The 23,829-nt window shown below is 37.7% G+C and overlaps 1 protein-coding gene across 2 annotated transcripts in view; it reads right to left on the bottom strand.

Annotated features, from left to right (window-relative positions):
* Positions 1–708: 708 nt before the first annotated feature.
* Positions 709–23,829, bottom strand: part of ALDH1A1 (aldehyde dehydrogenase 1 family member A1) — a 50,414-nt gene continuing 27,293 nt past the window's right edge. Inside the window, 10 exon segments of one of the 2 annotated variants that reach the window (NM_001082013.1) lie at positions 709–1,319; positions 4,488–4,562; positions 7,023–7,180; positions 9,914–10,078; positions 14,150–14,334; positions 16,164–16,257; positions 16,260–16,265; positions 18,881–18,994; positions 20,387–20,515; positions 22,442–22,503. In NM_001082013.1, the coding sequence (NP_001075482.1) occupies positions 1,247–1,319; positions 4,488–4,562; positions 7,023–7,180; positions 9,914–10,078; positions 14,150–14,334; positions 16,164–16,257; positions 16,260–16,265; positions 18,881–18,994; positions 20,387–20,515; positions 22,442–22,503 (1,061 nt within the window). In that variant the 3' untranslated portion in view covers positions 709–1,246. 2 annotated transcript variants of the gene reach the window in all.

Here is a 23,829-nt window from a genome sequence, read left to right as displayed (position 1 = left end):
AAGACTGGAGCCAGGATGATAACACACAGTGCATGCCTTCCACATAGGTGGCAAGAACACAACCATTTGAGCCATCACTGCTACCTTAGCAGGTAGCTAAAGTCAGGAACAAGGAATTAAACTGAAACTCCAGTGTGGGATATGGGTGTCCTTTTTTATTTAGTTTATTTTTATGTATATGAAAGGCCTAGTAAAAGAGATATGGAGATCTTCTATTTGCTGATGCACTTGCCAAATGCTCACAACAGCTCATGGTGGGCTAAGTCAAAGTCAGGAGCCAGAAACTCCATCTGTGTCTCCCATGTAGGTGGCAGGGGCCCAAGTATTTGAGCCATCATCTGCTGATTATCAAGATCTAAATAAGCAGGATGCTGGAATTGCAAGTGGAGATGGGATTCAGTCTCAGGCACATGAATAAAGAATGTGGGGTATCCAAAGCTTAACAGGCCACGGTAACATCTCCACTCCACCTCTGGCCGACCTCACCACCTTTTTTAAGAATTTATTTTTATTTATTTGAAAGGCAGAGAGAGAGAGAGAGACAGAGACAGAGAGACAAGAACTTAACTGCTAGGCCAAATCCCACCCTTAGGACTTTTTTTTAACATATATTTATGCTCAGTTTAACAGTGTTTTAGAGGGACAAGGATAGTAAATCACTCTAACCGATACTTCTATTTGAAAAAAAAAATTCAGACGGAAAAAGAATCATGCTAGGTTGTTTTATTAAGCTTTCTATTCAGATTACAGCTGAGTACTGCAGGCATTACTCATTCGACAAGCAGACAGGGCATTCTAGGAACTATCTCAGGACACTGAGGACTTCCTAACTCCTGGGAACAGAGCAACGTGCTCTGCAGTTATCGTCTATGTTAAGCACTTGAAGGAGTCATTAAGGGAAAGAGGCTAAATGACTACTGGTTCTCTTCTATAAAGTGATTTTCCTGAATAAGTAGCTACAGAAAAAAAAAAAAAAAAAGCACATGGCTAGGACAGAGCTACAGAGAGCTTGTATCTAAATCTGTGCTTTCTATTTAGCCTAGGACCTGGGGGTCACATAGCAGGGAGCAAACGATTCTTCCAAATAAGCTGCCTGTCAAGACTTTAATGTGTAGCAGTAATACTAATGTGATTAGTTTATGCTAAAGAAAATCAGGAACAGAACAATTGAAGGTCTAAAACACATTCTATTTGTGACTGCTGCTGATGTGTAGCCATTGCAGTGTCGTCTCTCTCAGAAGTTCCTTTACGAGTTCTTCTGTGAGATTTTCACTGTGACTGTCTTGACCTCTGTATATTGTTGGAGACCATATTCTCCCCTAGAAAGAGAGAGAGAAAAATCCACAGACACCATTTAGCTTAGCAGTGCAAATGTACTATAGTTCATGATTTCGTGCAAGTTTCTTTTTGCTTATTTGACTAAGGTTGATGGAAAAGTATTTTATGTGTATGGAGCATTTCACATAATAGCTTACCATAATAGTATTGTTTTTATATAAATCCTTTTGTAGGAAACTTTAAAATTTTCTTTCATTTTTAAATAGCCATGTACTCTTAGTTGAATTTCATAAAAATTGTCCATTTTGGACAGTGTTCTACTTGACTCTAAAGTTCTAAATTACTCAAAAGATGACTCACCCCAACAAGGATTTTATCATGTCTGGTGTAAATTAAAGAAATTAAGATGGATGTAGTATAAGAGGAGAGGTATTAAATAATCACATGAGAAGGGTACAGTAAAACTGGGAACTGAAGTACAGCTGGCATTCACCAAGTACGACTGGCATAGAAATGTGTGGAGTGGAACAGGATCACGTTTCCATACTCCCTCTAAGGTGCTCCCACATTTTGCTGCTATGTTTTTAGCAGTATCTTCTAGCTCTTGGCAAAACAAAACCTGACCTTACTGCTAGAGTTTTCTTTCCATTTTCATTGGTGTTTGCTTTCTTTTTAAGAGGCAGAGATAGAGTAGGTAGTCCTAAATTCAGGTTTGGGGCTTTTTGTAGCATCTGCTTCTATACAACTTCCTTTATTCCCTGCTATTTGCCTATGTAACTCTTAGGTTCACCCCAAATAATCAGAAATTACCCCCCAACTCAGTCAGTTGGTACCCTGGTATCTTGTCAGATTTATGGGGACCTTTTATCAGTTTTGGAAACTTGCTGATTTATCCTTTTGGAAGAGGAAGCTGAAAGCAGCGGGTTCAGTTATTCTCCGTATTGTTTTGATGAGGGGACAAAATTCCATGTTTATAAGAGTATTCATAAAGTCACAGCACCATACACATGGATGCTTATAGAGAAATAAGATCTGCATCCCTCCTTGTGAGGGAGACAGGTAGGTGCAGACACCTTTTTCTCCTGGGTAACCTAATCTCCTTACACTGATTATTTTCTTGGGCAATTAAGCTTCTGAAAATACTATTTAAAAGCTTCAATGAGCATGTTCTTCAAAGTAATTAAAGGGTTTAGCCTAAGTTGTCTGAAACCCATTAAGAGATAATATTTTAATAAGTATTTTATCTCACAGAGGTACTTAAATTAACCCATGATTTTCACCAATAGGCTTTCCATTGTGTTTTGGGTTACATGGGCACTTGAAATTCCTGCGAGGACTAAGTGGTTATTGTCACGTGCAGGCTGAAAATGGTCGTATTCTTCCAGTTTACAGGGCATATATTTAATTTATAATATGACACAAAGACATCCATTTGCATTTCTTTGTATCTCACTAAGTCTGTGAGTTACCAGTTCTGTGTGTCTCAAGTCTTCAGTGGACAAATTAGCTGAGACCTTATTCAAATACGGATTCTGATTCTGAAGGTCTGGAGTATCTGAGACTATTTCTGGTATACTTCCATGCAATACCCAGATTTCTTGTCCAGGGTTCATACTACGTGTAAAATATACAAGTAATGGGGAGCCCCATTTCTCCTCTGTACTCAGAAATGAGCCTCACTGAGTCAGCAGGCACTGAGGAAATGTTTGCTAAACTGACTTAGAAAATGTAAGCCAGCCCCAAATATTAGAGTTTTGCTTTAAAGCTAGCAGTTTAAAACACTGCCTTTCTCCTCTTTTCTGAAAGAGGAAAGAAATACCTTGTGAGGAGCTAAGAGCCACCTGAATTTGAAGTGGTGTACAGAATGACTATCCCTTCTCCAAAAACGCATGGGTCTAGAAGTGTCTCAGGTATTTTTTAAGCTTGTAGAATGTTTGCATATATGTAATAAGATATTTTGGGGATAGGACTCAAAATATGAAATTTATTTATGATCCAGATATCCTTATAAATATACCCTGAAGGTAATTTTAAATAATATTTTAAATAATTTGTGCATCAAAACAGTTGTGTGTACCTTGTACCACCAAGGTTATGACTTGAATACTTAATACTAATACTTAAATGATTGCCTGTTTTCAATAAACTTTGTAAATCTCTTGAAATTTATGCACTTATTAGGCTAGAACCAATTTTCTCTTGCAATTGCAAAGCCTATCATGTTATTAAGTTCATTTTTTTCATTAATTGGTTCAATTAATGGCTTAAACAGCGGTCTTGGCAGGAGTTGAATTATCATTCAAAACCTTTCAAATTTTGTGGTATTTCAGGTCTCATATTTTTGCATTAGGGACACTCAACTTGTATTAGCAAAAATCTCACGTGATCAGTATTAAGTGAAAATTAATGCAGTTATATAAAAGGAGAAATTTCTATGCATGATGCCATTGGATTTGTATATGTAACTTTTTCCTTTGTAAGGTTTTTAATGTAATAAGAAAATTTTGAGAAATAAAATGGTTAGAATTATTTGAGCAAAATTAACCATACTGGCACTAATTTTTGTGCATACATATGTATGTGTATTTTGGAAAAGAAAAAAGATTGTATCCCGATTTCAAAAGCAACTAAAAGCTCTCAATCTAGTCAAGACTATAAAATATTTTCTTTCATCAATGTCCCTTTTATATTTATCTTAGTGCCCCAGATAACCCATTCAGGTGAGTTAAAATTCAAAGGCTTAATCATTAACATTTCAGCAAGTGAAAATCCACATACGCTGAAGGTTTTTGAGATAAGTCACCTAATTTACTTATTTAAGAAGTATATTCAAATAACTACAATGTTATATTTCCAGACTTCTGACAATAACCAAATAGGATCCTCACCTCACTTCTGGAAATGATTTCCAAATCGAAAATATGCACACATATAGCAAGCAGCTCTAAGAGTAGGCAATAGTTCAATTAGCAATATAATATCTTATTATGATTCCTTGTGACTAGTAGGAACTTAAAAAATTATATTTCTTCTCTGCCACCGCCTTGTTGTATTTATGGGGTACATCCAGCACTTAATAAGCTATTTGTTGTTATGAATCTCCAGGAAAGAACAAATGCAGATTTTCATTTAAGGTGGTCTCTCTGGGTTCATTCCTCAGTAATGACAACCATTTTCAAGATTAGCATCTAACTTAATAAAATTCTTACAGTTCTCGTCCATTTCCAGACATCTTGAATCCACCAAAGGGGACCTGGGCAGATACCACGCTGTAGCAATTCACCCTGAAAAGAAAGAAACATAGCGCATTATAGAAAATAGTTAATCTGTGCAATAAGTCTTAAAGTTGGAATTGGAAAAATTCAGTAAGTTTCTGAAGACCTGCATTCATTTCAGTATACCATACTCACTGAGATTAAAGAAAAAGCAGCACTACAGGTTAGAATGCAGTATATGGATGTATATGAAGGTACTTCAAACTGGTAATTGGAAACTTGGAATTAAGAAATCAATTTATACTATATTCCTAGAAGTGCATCTGTGAGCTATATTGAATCTGTTCTCTTGGTACTACTATCACATTAGTATCAGATGGTAACAAACTATCAGATGGTATCAATATAAAAGTAAAAATAAAAAAATAAGAACCCAGGGCCAGTGCTGTGGTGTAGAGCATGAAGCCGCTGTCTGTGATGCCGGCATCTATTATGGGTGCCACATTGGGTCCTGGCTGCTCCACTTTCAGTCCAGCTCCCTCATGTGCCTGGAAAAGCAGCAGAAGATAGCCCAATTCCTTGGCCCCCTGAACCCACCTAAGAGACCACAGAGAAGTTCCTGCCTCCTAGCTGGACTTAAGATTGGCCCAGCTCCAGCTGTGGCCATTTTGAGAGTGAAACAGTAGATGGTAGATCTCGCTCTCTTTTTCTGACTCCGCCTTTCAAAGATAAGTGGATCTTTAGAAAAAATAAATGATTACTTGTTTTCAATAAGCTTTGTGAATCTCTTTAAGTTTATGTGCTTAATAGGCTAAAATCAATTTTTTCCTGCAATTGCAATGTCTGTCATGTTATTAAGTTCATTTTTTTCATTAATTGGTTCAATTAATTGCTTATACAGAGGTTTGGCAGGAGTTGGATTTAATTATCAATTTGTTTGCTATCATATCTCGTAAAGGGTTTAACATACTTATGTCCACAAACATAAGTACAAAACGTGAATAAGTGGAAGAAATAGGATAAAACACCAAGACATGTAGTAAAAATTAGAATGCAGTTATACAAGCCATGAATGATTTGTGTAGCTCAAATTTCCTGCTGGCCAAAGGTAACAGTAAAATTTAATTATCTACATTTTTTTTTACCTCACATAACAGGAAAACAAATTTTTTAAAGAAAAACAATTTTCCTTTTTTATATATAACTTTCATGTCATAAAGTCCTAATAATAGGTGGGCAAGAATTTAACTGCCAGACAAACTACACTGTACTTGGAAGAGTTGGGTCTTGTCTTTGATCTTGAGATAACATTCAGTTATTTTCTCAGTTAAAAAATCTTGCTATCCCAGATCCCAAGTTCAATATTCTCACTGATCACAGAGATCTTAACCATGTCTTCCATATTGGAGGGGTAGTTCCTTAAACAAACTTGCTCTTTGAGATTTATTTTTTATTTATTTGAAAGGCAGAGTTACATAGAGATAGGGAGAAACAGAGAGAGGTCTTCCATCTGCTGTTACACTCCTAAATGGCTGTAATGTCAGGGACTGGGCCAGGAGCCAGGAGCTTCCTCTGCTGTCTTCCTTGTGGGAGCAGGGGCCCAAAGACTTGGGCCATCTTCTGCTGCTTTCCCAGGCACGTTAGCATGGAGCAGGATGGGAAATGGAGCAGCCAGGACTCAAATTTGTGCCCATACAGAATTCCACTGCTACAGGCAGTGGCTTAATTTGCTACGCCACAAAGGTGGCCCCAAATTTGCACTTTAGAAAAGTCGATCATCTCCTCTTTGTTTAGCTGCTGCTTAAATTGAAAAATCAAATCCCTACTTTGAAATCATAGATAAAACTACAGCAACTTTGAGATTGAATAGTTGTCCTAAAACACCAAGCAGCTTTTATGCCTAGAACAATTGTAGAATAATATTATGCTCTAGGATAAGCTAAGGAAAATAGGCATGACTTATTATTGAGAAATAATAGTCCAGGGACCAGGAACAGAAGATGCAAACATTTGAGAAGCATACTCAGAGTTCCTATCCTATCAAGTATAAAAATCAGCCACACAAACTAGGGCAAAGGTGAGAGTTCCTTGAGACTCAGTATGTTCTTCCAAAGTAAGAACTGCAGACAGCTGTAATAACCTCCAAGCAGGGAGCTGATAAGAGTTAAATGTTTGCACACTTAGGGTGCTGAATAAATGTGGTCTTTTCTAATCAAACTTGATTAAAGCAGAACTTTCCTTCCACTGCCTTTGTATGCATGATAACGTCAAGTGCCTAGAAATGACTTAGCAACACATATTGTATTAGCCTAACAATTAAATATTTTGGGGAGGCAATTTCAGGAAGCTAGACAGAATTAAAGTAAAAGCCTTCTAAAGTTCTTTCAAAATAGCAGTTACATTTTTATTTAATGGCGGCAACTGCTCTTCTAGCAGGTCATGTGATTTCAAATGAAATACTCAGTTCTGGAAAGGTTCAAGGTAACCTGCTAATGTGGTGGAAGGCTACGTTTCTTCCCTTTGACTTACCACACTGTTCCCGCCTGCAGAGCCGAGGACACTGTTACGGCTTTATCGAGGTCTTTGGTAAAGATTCCTGCTGATAAGCCATATGTAGTGTTATTTGCTCTCTTGATCACATCATCTAGAGATTTAAACTTCATGATTTGCTGCACTGGTCCAAATATCTGTATCACAAGAAGTGAATGATGTAAGCCCAAATAATAGGTTGAAGTTCAAGATTTTAAATATTGTAGATTTTCCTACAAACTATCTTAAGATTTTACAAGAACCAAAATAAGTAGCTGCAAAAATGGAAGGTGAAAACAGGTGAGTCTTAATCGTGTGTTACATCTCTTTCCAACAAGATAGGCTACAACGAACTAGGATTTACGTTCTTGACACTGGAATTCAAGAATCTGTGATTGTATATCAAATCATTAACTTCAGAATTTCTTTTTCATCTGGAAACATCTTAAATTCTGACTAGTTTTCTTCATTTTTCAAGTAAGTACAAATAATAGCAAGCCCAAGAAAGCAACACTTGCTTTCCTGGATAAATGGAAAGACAATGATTGATAAAAATTATAAATACCAGTACACCATTGATTAAAATACCAGCTATCTACTATATCTGGCTCTTCCAGAATTAGCCAAATTAGAGAAAACAGCATGAATTTCTATTTGGATTCCACTGTAGCCAAATCATATAAACTTACACACACCAAACACAATGGTTCCTTACAGCATGAGCATAAATCCCAAACCACCCTGTACTAACGGAAGCATGAGTTCACTTGCAGTGGCTCTAATCACAGGATAGGAAACAAAAGCCACAATTTGCTTCTTCCAGCCTAAACCACTCAAAGTCCTCTCAGTAGGCTCTCTAGACAGTGCAACCCAAACGCAACTCTTCCTTTCTCTCAGCTCCAAGTAGGAGAAAAACAACTAGATCCTCTCTTAAAAATTAAGCTCTTGTTTCAATAAAATATTTATTAAAATTAAATAAAACAGGGGCTCCTGTGTTAGAGTTTTCTGGGAAATGTGAAGAAGGAAAGCAAAAAATCAAAAATGATTAATGTTTTCTGATGTTCAGCATTGATTTAAGAGTTTGAGAGCTGGAGGTTACCATTCAATACAGGCTGAGTGCAAATCTTAAGGCTATAAATCTATACCTGATATTGTAACTGAGGAGCTAGATAGCAGCTACTGCAATGAATTGTCCATATTTTACATTTTAGCTGAACATAATTCCTGGCTCCAGGCTCCTACTTTGAAGTAGCAAACTGACTGTTCTACAGATACTGCAGGAAAACAATAAATGTTTTCTTGTTTGAAGACTTTTCCTCCTAATCCTTTCTATCTGATATAATTGAAGATATAGAAAAACAACAGCTCTGATTAGAAAAGCTTTTGCCAACTAATGCAAAGTTATAATTATAATTCAATTGAGGCCAGAATTAATGTGGACAAAACTATGTTTGATTGTACACATACATCTTTTAAAAAAGTATTTACTGTTTGCAATCTGATTATGTACTTTTCCCCTGGTTTGATGTTTTGGGGGATAAAGAAAATAACTTTCTCAGATTCTTTCATATCGTGGATGTGAAATACACACTTCCTGAAGGAAAGAATTTTAATTCCATAACTTCGAGTAGTCAATGTTTTATATTATAGCATACTATCTAACACTATTATAGCCCAAAGCCACTATATCTATCTCTGTGTTTATTAAAATCTCCACTGTCTATGAGTAGATTATTTATAATTATTAAATAGAAACTAGGTTTTCTTAGTTATTTGTCATACCCGGATAACATTTTTATTGATGTTAATTAGTTCATGCTCACCAAATATTTACGTATAGTATGTAATCTGTCACATAATTATGTGTATGTATATTATATAATAGTAAAAATAAATATTTGCATTGTGTGCATAAATATTGTAAGCAATCATCATCTTGCCTCCCTATATTTTTCAGCTGTTACTTTTTAATTTTGTATATTACAATTAAATATTTGGTAAGCATATATATACCATATACGTACATATATATTCACACATAATTTTGTAATTGTAATTTTTAGTTATAATTAAGTATTTGGGAAGCATGTATATCATGCAAAAATATATTCATAATGTACATATTTATGTATAACGTACAAAAATGTTCAGTTATATATACACACTTAGGGAGTATAACAGCTAAAAAATATAAGGCCAAGAGTACACAGAGGATTGGGAGGGAAAGAAGGGATGAATATCATTTTCAAATACATGGATGACTCTTGGGCAGAAATATCATCAGGCAAATATGGGACCAGCAAGTAAACATAAGAAGCTATTTTAAGTGCATACTCACCCAGCAGCTTTCAAGAATACATATATTGTTATTAAATATTTCTACCATATTATAAAATAGAAATAAATAAATAAAATAGAAAGTTTTTCTCCCATCTATAGAAACTTTGGATCCTTTGACTAATGTCTCCCCGTCCTCACCACCCACCCCACTCCAAGGCCTCTGACCCTGGTAACCACCATTTCACTCTGCTTTTATTATTTCCAAAGTTTTGGATTTCACATAAAAATGAAGTCATTATTTGTCTTTCTGTGCCAGGGAAATTTCACTTAACACAGCCTCCTCCGTTTATCCATGTTGTTGGAAATGATGAGATTCTTTTCCATTAATTAAAAGCTATAAAGGAAGCCCCTAAAAATTTGGCTGGAAATTCTTGGATAACCCAACAGATTCTTACCATTTTTAGTCTGGATCACAAATAACAAACTTTTATCAGTAATACAAATGAAGAATAACATTTAAGAAGAGATGTTGGAAATTGAAAGGGACACTGTGTTCACCCACCCACGGAGACAAAGCACAGCAGTAAAAGCAGTAGAACAGAACCATTTACCTCCTCTTTGGCAATGCGCATCTCATCTGTCACATTGGAGAAAACTGTGGGCTGGATAAAGTAGCCTTTATTCCCCCATGGGCCTCCACCACATTCCAGTTTGGCCCCTTCTTTCTTCCCACTCTCAATGAGGTCAAGTATTTTATTATATTGTTCTTTGTCAATCTATTAAAAAAAAAAACAGCACAGGGAAGGAGAAGAAACAAAATTAGCAACATGTAAAGGTAACACATTGCTCAACCTGCTAGCCAGGTCTTCCCAATGCTAGATATTGCCGTTAAATACCGAAACAAAGCAGCGGAGGTTCAGGTTCATTCTTTGGGTATATTTACTTCTCACAAGTTTTTAGGAAAGAAACCTTGATGACAAAGTTTGGTGTGATATTTATGGGGGAAAAACCCACAGTTTTGCACTGCGGATATATATAAACCTTTCAAACCACCATCATTTATTCACACTAGAAACGTGTCTGTTAATAATCTAACACATTTACTGGAAACTGTCATCTTAGCTGAAACTGTAATCTTAGGGAGAAAAAGAAAGAAAAAGAGAGCTCCGATACCCTGCTTCAATAGATCTGGCAGTTGGAAAGCCGATACTTTAAGAAGATTCCTACACCTGTTTGGATTTCACCATCGCTGAAGCATCCCCTCTGGCCAGGTCCATGCCCTTGGGCACCACCCACTACCGTGGTTATGTAGTTATGGCAGCCCTCTCAGATCAGGTCCCACTGGGATGGTGCGTAGATTTGATTTCAATTTCTGGCCTGTCTTAAGTGCCAGCAACCTGCCTCATCAAATGGGCCACATTGTACATGACAAGCATAACAGATTTTTTTTTTATTAACAATAGATTTATAAGAAAAAAAAAAGATTAAGGAATTCTTGTTGGGAACACCAGGAGCACATATCTCTTCCCATTTCCCAGAATGTGGGGGGGAGTGGGGGCAGGGGGCTATCCATGACCTCACTTGCTACTTTGGGACGTTAAGTAAATATTTTGTTAGATTGCACATTACCGATCAGGGCTGCCTGTCTTGGGTGTGTCAGGGTTGAAGATCAAAGGATAGACAAGAAATAAGATAGCAGTGTCACTTTCATGGGTCTCTTATCTACTAAAAAAGTGATTGCAGGCTTTTGGTGCAGATGCTACTTCCATGTCGGAGCACCTGACTGGAGTCCCTTCCCGTCCAACTTCCTGCTAATGTGCATCTCGGGAGGCACAAGGTTATGGTACTTGAGCTATAAACTTACCACCCACGTATGAAACCCAAATTGAGTTCTGAACTCCTGGCTTTGGCCTGGTCTATCCCTGGTTGCTTTATGCATCTGGAGAGTGAACAAGCTGATGGAACATCTCTTTCAAATAAAATGAAACAAAACTAAAACAAAAAATAAAGAAGGAAGAAAGGAAAGAAGGAAGGAGGGAGAGGCGAGGCCAGGGAAGGGAAGGGGAGGGGACAGGGGGTTGGGGAGTGGAGGGAAGGGGAGGTCATTCTCCTGGAGTGAGCTTTAGCCTGCAGTTAAGACACCAAACTCCAACATCAGAGTGTATGGTTTCAGTTACTGGCTCTGACTCCTGACTCCAGCTTACCACCAGTGCAAAACATGGGAGTCAGTTGGGATGGCTCAAGTAATTAGATTCCTATCGCCTATGTGGGAGAATTGCAATGAATTCCTGGGGTCCTGTGGACATTTTGGGAGTAAACCTGTTAAAGGGAACTCTTTGTTCCTTTATGTCCCAAATACAAGATATTCTGTAACTTCTTTGAATCTGAAATTCTTCCCCATATTCCAAGGTTCAGATAAAGCTCCCACACAGTTATTTCTAACTGCATACAACCCAGCTTGTTTATCTAGCTAGATTAAGTTCTATATGAAACCAAAAACTATTTTCTAAAATTTGTACAATGTTTGATACAATGATAGATATGATAGATCTTTAGAAAGAAAAGTAATCAGAACAGAAAACATAGAATCTCAACTTTTTTTGGAATGGGAGACCAACTCAAGATTAAGTTTAATATGTCTCTTGGCACCATTTGAAATTACCAAATATGATAAAAATTGACAACTATTTCTATATACTCATTAAACTCATGAACAAATATAAGGTGTTAATGGGATTCAGAGAGTTATTTTAGAGCTTTTAGGTTTCAATATCTGACATTGCCTAAATCCTGATTTTATAGCAGTGTTCACTACATTTGGCTTAAAAATGTTTGATTTGAAATCAACAGCATAAAACAGTATATAATCTTTAATGTGAAAGAATAAAGCTCTAGATTTAACTGCTAGGCTGTAGAGCAGCAGGATTTCTCAGCAACAGCCTTATTGGCATTTAAGGTCTGAAAATGCTTTGTTGAGGGGCACGCTGAATCACTGTTCTAGCATAAGACCCCAAAGAGCAGGAAGAAATTCAGGACCGAAGTTCCAGGAAACTGCTTAGTAGACAATGAACCAAGAACTGTGCAAGGAAGAAGGGAGAGTGGACCAGAGATTTTCTGAGTGAACATGGTTGTAAGTAGGTAGAAGAACACTGGGGGCCCCAGCAGAATAATTGTACTTTAACAACTCAAATGAGAAGTTTGCTACAAACCCAGGAAGTCAGGATCTTTGAGGATGTCTGTGCTACCTTTAGAAGGTAACTGAGGACCCTGGAGATGACTTATGGGACTCCTAGCTGTCTATATCTGGGGGATGGCAGCAGAGATGACAGATTAATGCCATGGAGAAATGATAGGAAGAGATGAGACGTTCCAAGTAGACAGAGCTATGACAGGTGCTTCAAAGGACATTTTGCTTTTTATTTGCTAAACTTCTTATTTGTTGATAAAATAAGCTTTTTATAGTAATATGAATTTAAAATGTTATTTCAAAATGAATGAAAGAGAAACAGAGAAATAGAAAAAGAAGAAAAGGAAAGAAAGTAAAGGAGAGGGAGGGAGGGTGGGAAGGAGAGAGCAGCAGGGAGGCAGGGAATATCATTATATTTTTAAGATTATGTATACAAATGATATTTAACTAATTAAATATAAAAATATGCTAAATAAAGTGTATGAAAGGGGCCATCATTGTGGCATAGCAGGTAAAGCCATAACCCGTGATGCTAGTCTCCCCTATGGCAGTCAATTTCTGTCTTGGCTGCTCTACTTCCAACACTCTCTAATGGCCTGGAGAAAGCAGTGGAAGATGGCCCAAGTGCTTGGGGCCCTGCCACCCACATTGAAGACCTAGATGAAGCTCCTGGCTCCTGGCTTCAGCTTGACCCAACCCTGGCCATAGCAGCCACTTGGGGAGTGAACCACCAGAAGGGAAGATCTCTCTCTCTCTCTCTCTCTCTCTCTCTGTGTGTCTCTCTCTCTGTAATTTTTTTTCAAATAAATAATTTTTTAAAACAAACGTTTATAAAGATGGTATCAAGATAAATTTATTATTGTGCAAAAAATTAGATCCATACAAATGATTCGATGGGTCATCTAAATTATCATGGACAATGTACATTATGAAAAGCTATGGCCGGCGCCGTGGCTCACTAGGCTAATCCTCTGCATTGTGGCACCAGCACACCCAGTTCTAGTCCCAGCTGGGGCGCTGGATTCTGTCCCGGTTGCCCCTCTCCCAGGCCAGCTCTCTGCTATGGCCAGGGAGTGCAGTGGAGGATGGCCCAAGTGCTTGGGCCCTGCACCCCATGGGAGACCAGGAGAAGCACCTGGCTCCTGGCTTCGAATCAGCGCAATGCGCCGGCCACGGCAGCCATTGGAGGGTGAACCAATGGCAAAAGGAAGACCTTTCTCTCTGTCTCTCTCTCTCTCTGTCTACTCTGCCTGTCAAAAAAAAAAAAAAAAAAAAAAAAGGAAAAGCTATGCATGGATTTCAATTTTATTTTGCTGCAAAAAAATGTTTCTTTTATTTTGATTTTTTGAGAACTTTTAAGAATAATCTCATATTTAAAAACCAACAGATTGAGTAAAGCAACAGATATATAGCATTTGTCAATTTTCCTCATATCTTTAATTCCTAGCATAGCTATAACTTTTTTCGGCAGGAGAAATGAGTAATACAAAAACAGGATGATATCTTTTCCATTGGGAGTTAGGTATTTTTGTAAATCACCCAAGTGGTATAGTATTTTCACCTAGGAAGATACATTGATGGGAAGTAATCTTACTCAATAAAAGTAAGGACACACTATTCTTGACCCTTGCGAATGTTATCCCTTCTGTTGTATACTCACCTGAGGGCCTTGGTTTACTTCTGGGGCCAGAGGATTTCCAAGAACATACTTCTTGGCCCGCTCAACACTCCTTCGAACAAACTCATCGTAAATGGATTCCTCCACAAAAAGCCTGGATGCAGCTATGCAACACTGGCCCTGATGGTAGAACACCCCTTGGTGTGCAAACTCAACAGCATTGTCCACTGCAAAGAAAGAAGACATTCACCTTACACAGCCACTTTCTAAAGGTTTTATATATAATCTTATATAATATATTATATATTATATATATAATCTTATATATAATCTTATAACCTTATATATATAAGGTTTTATATATAATCTCAGAGGCAGTGATGCAGAATAATCATGTGTTGTATAGTCAGACACAGACATCTTTTAAGTCCTTTTCCAAAAAATAATAGCAGCAAATAGTACAATATGAATAAAATAATTGTAATTATAATAAGATTAATGGCATTATCAAGTACATTTGATGTGTTTTATGATTTTTATAAATATCTTCATTTATAACTGTACTGTGAATATTTCTTTCAGAATTTACTTTTTAACTAGATGACAAAGAAAATCTGAAATGTATATGGTATTAAGTAATTTTCAAAACATTCTTAGATACCCTGAGCCAGAGAAAAGTGATCTTTCTGTAAACAAAATATAACAACGAGGGCCCAGCACTGGGTGCTGGTTCGAGTCCTGGCTGCTCCATTCTGATCCAGCTCTCTGCTATGGCCTGGGAAAGCAGTAGAAGATGGCCCAAGTCCTTGGGCCCCTGCATCCATGTGGGAGACCTGGAGCTTCATTGTGGCCATCTGGGGAGTGAACCAGTAGATGGAAGAGCTCTTTTTCTCTCTCTCTCTGCCTCTGCCTCTAATTCTTTCAAATAAATAAACTTTAAAAACAAACAAAACAAAAAAAACCCAAAATATGGCAACTAAACTAATATACAGTCACCCTCCTACCTTCCATAACCTTATATTAAGAAATATATTTTCAAAAAGCAACCTAACATATACTGTATTATTTCATAGGTGCCTATAAAATCTTCCTATCCATTTGTTTTATATGGTAGAATATGTTTTAAAAGGAAGAAATAAGTTGCTTCCTTAGTAGATACTAAACAATAAAATAATTTTCATTTTAATGTTTAAAGGCTGAAAATGGAAACATGAAAGTAATCCAGGTGTTGTTTTTACTAACTGGTGAACTAATCACACCTGTTGAAGTTGCAGCAAAAGCAGGGTTTGCTCAGGTTTGGCAACATAGTCATGTCTGCAGACTGTTTAATAACATTGGATATTCTAAAAATCCTCCATTTAAGATCACCATATTAACATAAGCCCAAGAAAATTTGTGTTTATAGGTTCACGCCAATAATATAGCACTTAAAAAGTTTTAGGAATGTTTGATCATGTATTTCCTCAAATTAATTTCTATTAATTTTGGATTTTATTTGGTGATATGATCAGCATGAGCTTATATTATATAGCAAAGCCGCATCATAATTGTAGATTTAGTATATGTAAATTCAACCACATTTGTAAGGAAAACATATGTCTAAATAGGTTTAATTTTCTTTTGGCCATTTCATTTAATGAATGGATGACTCATACATATGGAGGTGGAGGACATATAACTGCCTTCCCCTCAGTTGGTCTCAGTCCAAAGTGTTTGGGGTATCTCGTTACACTTAATTACACTAATTATTATATTATATTAATTAGTAACACTAATAATTAAAAGTAAAAAGTATATCATGGCCTCTAAACACAAAACATTTCTGCCATCTGAGGCTCAACTGAAGAAACAGCTGTCTATTTCAAATCAGGATGAAACGGTGTCTGTTAAACTTGTCTATGCATTTGATCTTAGGACAATGGAGGAGATTGTCAAGAGTATTTCTGGACTTTGATGTTAGAAGCAGACCCTTTTGTAAAATTCAAGTTCACCGTCTAGCACAATCAGGCACCAAAAAGGCTGAAGAGTGAAAAGTTGCCAAGTGGCTTCTACTCACAGTCAGCATCAGCAAACACAATGCAGGGGCTCTTCCCCCCGAGCTCCAGGGTCACCCTCTTCAGGTTGCTTTTCCCAGCAGCTTCTTTGATCAATTTGCCAACCTGAAAGGGAGCATTACAAAGGAGGTGGCTTATGCTGTGCTCATGAATTTATACGACACTGGTGCTGTATTCAAATTCCATTTGAGAGAAACATTCAACGGTTTTAAGATTTGACATCTTTATATCTAAAGATATATATTATATATAAATGTATATATCTCAGTGTATTCTATGATATTGGGGCAATGCTGTGTGGGGCAGAAATAACAAGTGCTCATGAAAATGTGCTAATATATTACCTCTGTGCAGTGGAGACAAGGGTCTTTTTTACATGAATCTAATGGGACATTAAAATTCTTACCTTGCCAAAAGTTTTGTTAGAATGGTTCTCATTGCTTTGATGGTGATAAAGGATGCAATCTACTGTTAGCCTCTTTGGTGAGATTTGGCAAGTTCCTTAATAGAAGCCAAGCAACACACCTGAAGAGAACTGAGAAAGATGGTTCTGGGAGCTCTTGAGCTGGTACTCCCACTAATTTGTGTGTGTGTGTGTGTGTGTGTGTGTGTGTGTCTTCTAAAATTATGTTATTCAAAGTTAATTCCATAGTTCTAATTCAGAAGTAGTTAGTGTACGTGTTCAGGCTTATGGAGATAACAATGAACAAAGACAGTCTTTGAAGACAGTCAAGCAAGAGATACACAACAAGGCGATGGGTGTGTACCCTCATGATTGTGTATCATGGACAATGGGAATACATTCAGAATGCTCATCAGGTGCAGAGATAAGGAGAAAGCCAGAGAGGGAGCCAAGCTAGAGCAGGTCATGGCTACACATGAGCAAAAGCCATGAGGAATGAAAAGATATATGGAATACTCAGGAGTAGCAGGGCAGAGTGGCAGCGATGGAGACAAACTATGTGGTAAGGAAGCTCTTCCCCTCCGCTTTTAAAACTAATGTGAGAAATTAAATGAGTGGGGAAGAGAAAACGGAAACGAGTACAGGACGCACATGATAACAACGCCATTTCCTGAGTGCTCTGTAACGTGCTAAATGTGTTACTGCTCTTGGGTTGCTCAGTTTTGCTCCACACAACTACTAAGGTAGATACCATTCTCTCTATTTTACAAATGAAGAAGCTCAAATGTAGCAAGGATATTTAACTTTATGAAGACACACTTCTGGGGAAGGTAAAGTTAGAATCTGAATCCAAATGTTTCTCAGTCTTTGGGTAGGTTAGAGTCCCCTCCAGTTTGCTACAGGGGCTCAGGGATGAGCCAAAGCAAAATGCTGGAGGTAGAATCGCAAGTGGTGGCCCCTGGTCCTAACAAACTGGAGAAATGAGTAGGCATAGGATCCAGACTTGCAAATGTATATGGAATCCTTATTGGGTAAGATCTAGAATGCAGGCTAATGAACTTGGAGGTTGCTTCATTTGCATCCTCTGTTACGATTTTAACTTGTGATCATTTTAAAATTCCTGCCATGTCTTGAAAAATCTCAATTGTTTTGTCTATAGTAAATTCTAACTGTGAAGTTGCTTTTTCCCTCCCTCAGGGCTTAGTAAAATGCAAACCTTTTCTACTATATGTAGAAAGTATATATTTGTACATCTAATTTTTAAAAGATCAAGAAAAATAAATTTTATTTTCTACCATTTCAGTTCCTTATGTAAATATTTCTTTACATTGGATTGCTGACTAGGATTATAAAATAATCATAAAATTATCAAATTACTCTCATATGACTATCTACAATGTTCTTTTTGCTTCTGTCTCCAGGGAGTTAAGAAAGAAACCAGTTTTCAAAATTCAGAGCAAGTTCTAGCACTGATTTAGGCATCACCATCCCTGTCTGTGAACCCCCTTGTATATTTCTTGGTACATTTTTATATCCTGCTATATTTCTTACTTGTATCAACGACTTTTAAGATGGGCTTAGCTTATTCTTCCCCCTCTATCCCACATTACAATGAGGAATGCACTATATTTTTGCATAAAGTATCTAATAAAGTCACATCATTTAACAGAATGACTCAAGAATTATTTTTGCCTAATACCATATGATTGCACCTCTTTCTTTTGCTTAGGACAGAAATTGTCTCAATAAACAGGACTCCATCCTTCCAAAGTCTGCCTTCCCTCTTGCTGTCTTGCTTCTACTTACAGTGCACACGGCTGAGGTCCTGTCCTTAAACCTTTAGGATGACCAGACAGGAACCAGAGAGACAGAAAATAGATCAGCTGTCTCTGGCTGCCTTTCAGAAGACCCACAGAAGAGAGAGCTCCAAACAAGGAGCTAAGTTGATTCACACAATCTAAGGAATAAAAATTACATTAATTTGTACAGCTCACTATGGCCTAATTTATATTTTCTGTCACTGCCTTACTAATCATAGCAGGGTCTCCATGGTCATATTTCTCATCAGCAAAGGTAGTGAGCACATTATGAATGGTTTACTCTAGTCCTTCTGAGTTTGTAATAGGTATTCCATTTCATCCAAACTGTATCTGCTTATGTTCTATAAACATATTTGAAGGCTTGAATAAGGAACAAATCATTAAAAAGAACTTTTGTTTTAAGGAAGTGTCGGCTCAAAACTAGTTACATAAAACATGCTTCTGGTGGCTGGACACGCACACACCCTGAACTCCTGGCCTGAGTAAATGATATTACCTCTGTTGATCCTGTGAAGGCAACTTTGTCTATGTCCATGTGGGAAGAAATGGCTGCCCCTGCAGTCGGCCCATAACCAGGGACAATGTTCACCACGCCGGGAGGAAACCCTGCCTAAGAGGTGAAAAGCAAAATAGTTACAAGAGGAACAAGAATGTAGTTCAAAAAAGGGGAGAGTATGGGATCAAGGCTGCTGTTTTAAACGACCTTGTGAGTTTCTCTACCAAGAAAAATCCGCTTAGGTTTATTAACACCATCAGCACTTCTAAAAGCCAAAGGAATCTCAAAGGTTTAGTTTTCTATCTATCTGTCAGAGTATAACAGGTCAGTTGCAAATTCCCATTAGCATTATTTAATCAGTAGAAACAGAAGTGTGATCATGCCATTCATGATGAAGCACGGATTAGTTCCTCCCCATGGAAAGACTCAGGGGGGAGTACTCAGACAACTGAGTGGGGGCACATCGACAGTTCATGTTATTTTCATCAAATACCTCATGTTGACATCTATTTGAAGAAATAGGTTTAGATTTTCTAATTTGTCTTTTTTTTCCTTCTTCTTTTTTTTTTTTTTTTTTTTTTTTTTTGACAGAGTGGACAGTGAGAGAGAGGCAGAGAGAAAGCCTTCCTTTGCCGTTGGTTCACTGCGCTGATCCAATGGCAGGAACCAGGTCTCCCATGGGGTGCAGAGCCCAAGCACCTGGGCCATCCTCCACTGCACTCCCTGGCCACAGCAGAGAGCTGGCCTGGAAGAGGAGCAACCAGGACAGAATCTGGCACCCCGACCGGGACTAGAACCTGGTGTGCCGGCACCGCTAGGTGGAGGATTAGCCTATTGAGCCTCGGCGCCGGCCTAGATTTTCTAATTTGAATATTCCAGAGACTGTTTCTTTTAAAGCTTTGGTAAGATATGAATGCCAAAGGACAACAAATGTTTTGTAAGAAAAATATTTTAACACAATCTGGATAGTTAAAGTAAGTTTCATGTGTTCTTCCATCACTTTAGAACAGGAAGAGGCAACCAACATAGAAAGGTGAATCCACTCACGGGTAGAAATGCTACGGGATAATGGGGCACAGTATTCAAAACCAGCAGATTGGTGAACATGGCCTTCAACCTTCAGATAGACTAAAAGTTGCAATTTGCTTAAGGTTAAACTAATTTGCGGAAACCACCAGGCCATTCATGGCAGTTAGCAAACTAATGCAACATTTCAGGGTGAGAAATAATGCTATGTTACTTGCAACATGAATTTATAGTCACAAGAGTTGGACAAAAGAAATGAAAACTGATCACAGGTGACACACCAAGCTTTTGAGTCTGACTTCCTGTTTGTATTTGGGCAGAACTCATTTGAGTTGACTGCCAGAAATCTCAGCCAGCAGCCACGCTAAATATATCCCCACCAGTGGATGGGGGTCAGTTGTAAATACCACAGTCTATTGGCCAGGGCAAAGCAAGTCTTCCTCTTGAGTTCTTGTATGTACTTTAGCTTAGGAAACTTACCTCTTTTATCAAAGACGCCACATGAAGAGCAGTGAGGGGAGTTTGTTCTGCAGGTTTCACGATCACAGTGTTTCCACAGCTCAGGGCAGGCCCTATCTTCCAAATGAGCATAACCAACGGGAAATTCCACTAGAAAGCAATATATAACAATAGGTTCTTTGTATTAATGAAAGGCACATTTGCCAATCTAACTTTCACATTATGCACTCTGTAGATGTTAAATAATAATTACAACAGTTGTGTAACCATCTTTGTGTATTCTCATTAAGTTCTTTGCGAAAAGAAACTAGTAGGGCTGAAAAGCCCTAAATAAACCATATATGGAAGGGGAGCACGAGAACGAGACAACATTTAATCAACTGCTATTATTTTTAGTTCATTTTCTACCAGGAAAAAATAATCACTTCATGATTTGGTTTATTAGTAAGCACAACATAACTTATCTGTGTTTCAAAAGTATGATTATTCCTCTCTCCCCATGCACCATCTATTGTAACTATTTACTGAATAACATTATTTAGTAGCATTTATATTCAGGACAAATATTTTGTTAACAAATATGTTAAGGGTCAGAGACTGAAGCTGATTCAAATCTGATCTCAGACAAAAATCAGCCATGTGAACTTAAACAAATTCCTTGCTCTCCAAGTATGATTTCATTACCCCTAAGTGCCTCAGAAGTTTGTCCTGAGGATTAATCAAGAATGTGGGCCAAGAATTTAGATATATTTTACTATTCTGGATTTGTGATTTTCATACATTTTCTATTGCAATTTTTAACTAATGAGAAATTTCTTTTAAAAAAATGTTGAAATGTTTACATTTCAATTTCATTAGAGCAAAACATAAGTCAATGCCACTTCTTATCTAAGAAATCCAGGAAACTTCAGTAGTCTTTTATTTGACCTTTGTAGGTATGTCAATTCAAGAAAAATCATTTAGATAATCTCCTGTCTGTTGGGCTTAAAAAGAAATCTTTATGACTCTATATAAGAATATTACCTTCTCTACTACAATGAATTTAGAATATTTGATTCTGTAATCAAAAGATACAATATATTTCAAACCATGTCCCAAATGCCTCTGGTATAATTTCTGCCATGCCTTTTTTTTTTTTTTTTTTTTTTGAAAGGCAGAGTTACAGAGAGAGGGAGAGATCTTCCATCTGCATTCACTCCCTGAACAGCCACCACGCCCAGGGCTGAGTTAGGCAGAAGCCAGGAGCCTGGGTCTCCCATGAGGATGGCAGGGGCCCAAGTATTGACCTGTATCCTGCTACTTTCCCAGGCACATTAGCAGGGAGCTGGATTGGAAGTGGAGCAGCCAGGACTTGAACCAGTGATCATATGGGATGCTAGGGTCACAGGCAGTGGCTTAACCATCCATAATCCAGCCCAATTTCTTCCATCCTTACTTAAAAATATTCAAGATTTGGTCACATAACATCCATTTGCTACTCTTCCCCACAATGAGAAGTCTCAAGGAGGAGATAAGAGTGCTGGAGAGTAAGACATACCACATTTCACTAAAATGATTTCCTGCAGCTAATGTGCTTATGACCCACACTTTACCACCTATGTATACACTTGGCTCTTGGAGTGAAACAATTTTTTTAAAAAAAAAGATTCATTTATTGGTCTGATTGATTAGAGAGAGGGAGAGATAGAACGAGCTCTTCCATCTGATGGTTCACTCCCCAGATGGCTGCAATGGCCGGAGCTGAGTCCATCTGAAGCCAGGAGCCAGGAGCTTCTTTTGAGTCTCTCACGTGGGTGCAGGCTCCCAAGTACTTGGGGCATCTTCAGATACTTTCCCAGGTACATTAACAGGGAGCTGGATTGGAAGTGGTGCAGCCAGGACTGGAACTGGTGTCCATACGGGATGCTGGTGCTGCAGGTGGCAGCTTAATCAAGTTCAACAAGTCCTACCTTTACTCTATATTAAACAAATATCTAAGCATCCACTTATGTTGGATGAAGCTTCACTCTCAAGTCAAATATAATTTGAACTTTTTTTAAAAAAAAAAACATGTTAATTTTATAAAGACCAACTTACAGGAATGATTTGGCCACATACACCAACAGGTTCATGTCTTGTGTAACAAAAAAAGTCTCCATCTGGGAAAGAAAATACAGAGTAATATATTGACAAGTGCTTTTGACATTCATTAAGGTGGCCTGGAAATTATTTTATAAAATGAAAATTAAGGCTTTTTTATTTTTTAGATTTATTTATTCGAGATGCATGGTTACAGAGAGAAGGAGGGACAGAGATCGAGGTCTTCCATCCACTGGTTCATTTCCCAGTTGGCAGCAGTGGCCGGAGCTGGGTGAATCCAAAGCCAGATGCCTCCTCTGGGCCTCCCACACGGATGCAGGGGCCCAAGCACGTGGAACATCCTCCACTGCCTTCCCAGGCCATCAGCAAGGGTCTGGAGTGGAGGTGGAGTAGCCAGGACTTGAACTGGCACCTATATGGGATGCTAGCTCCACAGGCAGAGGCTTAACCTACTATGCCATAGCACTAGCCCCAAAATTAAGGTCTTAAATAGTAATTTGGATTGATAGGTACCATGGAACTGAGCTAGGAAAAAGTAACAATGCAAAACTGGATAAAATCTGAATGATAATGAATTCTCTCAACATCTAGGAGATCTATTCTCTAAATGATTTTTTTCTCAAAGTTTCAAATAGAAAAGGAATGAAAAATGAGGTTGGAGATGTCTGGCTAAGAAAAATTGTAGTTAAGTAGGAAAAATGTATTTTTTGACAGTTTTTCTAAGTCAAGTCCTACTGCAGGTAGAATTCTTTAAAAAATTAAATGCTATACAAAGAATCTTGAAAATGTTATAGGAAATGAGTATTAAACTGCATTGATTGCAAAAAGTTTTGAATCAAAATAAACTTATGCTTTACTTCTTCAAACAGTTTAAAGTATCACAATTGATCATGACAGGATTAAAAGTCAAAGGGATCACATAAACAAGACTAGTGTCTGCTAATACTAACTGATAGAATTAAAAAGGAGAGAACAATCCAACATGGGAAGTGGGATACACAGCAGCCTCATAGAATGGCAGATGTCCTAAATAGCACTCTGGCTTCAGAATCAGCCCTTAAGGCATTTGGATCTGGCTGAAGAGCCCATGAGAGTATTTCAGGCATGGAAAGCCAAGACACTCTGGCAAACAAATAAATAAACAAACAAACAAAAAAAACCACCTAAATGAAAGATCTCTGCAAGTGAGATCCCAGTGGAAAGAATGGGTCATCAAAGAAGGAGGTACCTTTCTCTGAAGGGAGGAGAGAACTTCCACTTTGACTATGACCTTGTCTAAATAAGATCAGAGTTGGTGAACTCAAAAGGCCTCCATAGCCTTGGCAACTCATGACAAGAGCCTAGGGCTATTACTGATGCCATAAACAAGAGTGTCAATTGTTAAG

The sequence above is a fragment of the Oryctolagus cuniculus genome, chromosome 1 (assembly GCF_051225735.1).
Source record: "Oryctolagus cuniculus isolate XC-2025 breed Fujian yellow rabbit chromosome 1, ASM5122573v1, whole genome shotgun sequence".
Taxonomy (NCBI): Eukaryota; Metazoa; Chordata; class Mammalia; order Lagomorpha; family Leporidae; genus Oryctolagus; species Oryctolagus cuniculus.
This window is presented reverse-complemented; position numbering and strand designations above follow the sequence as displayed.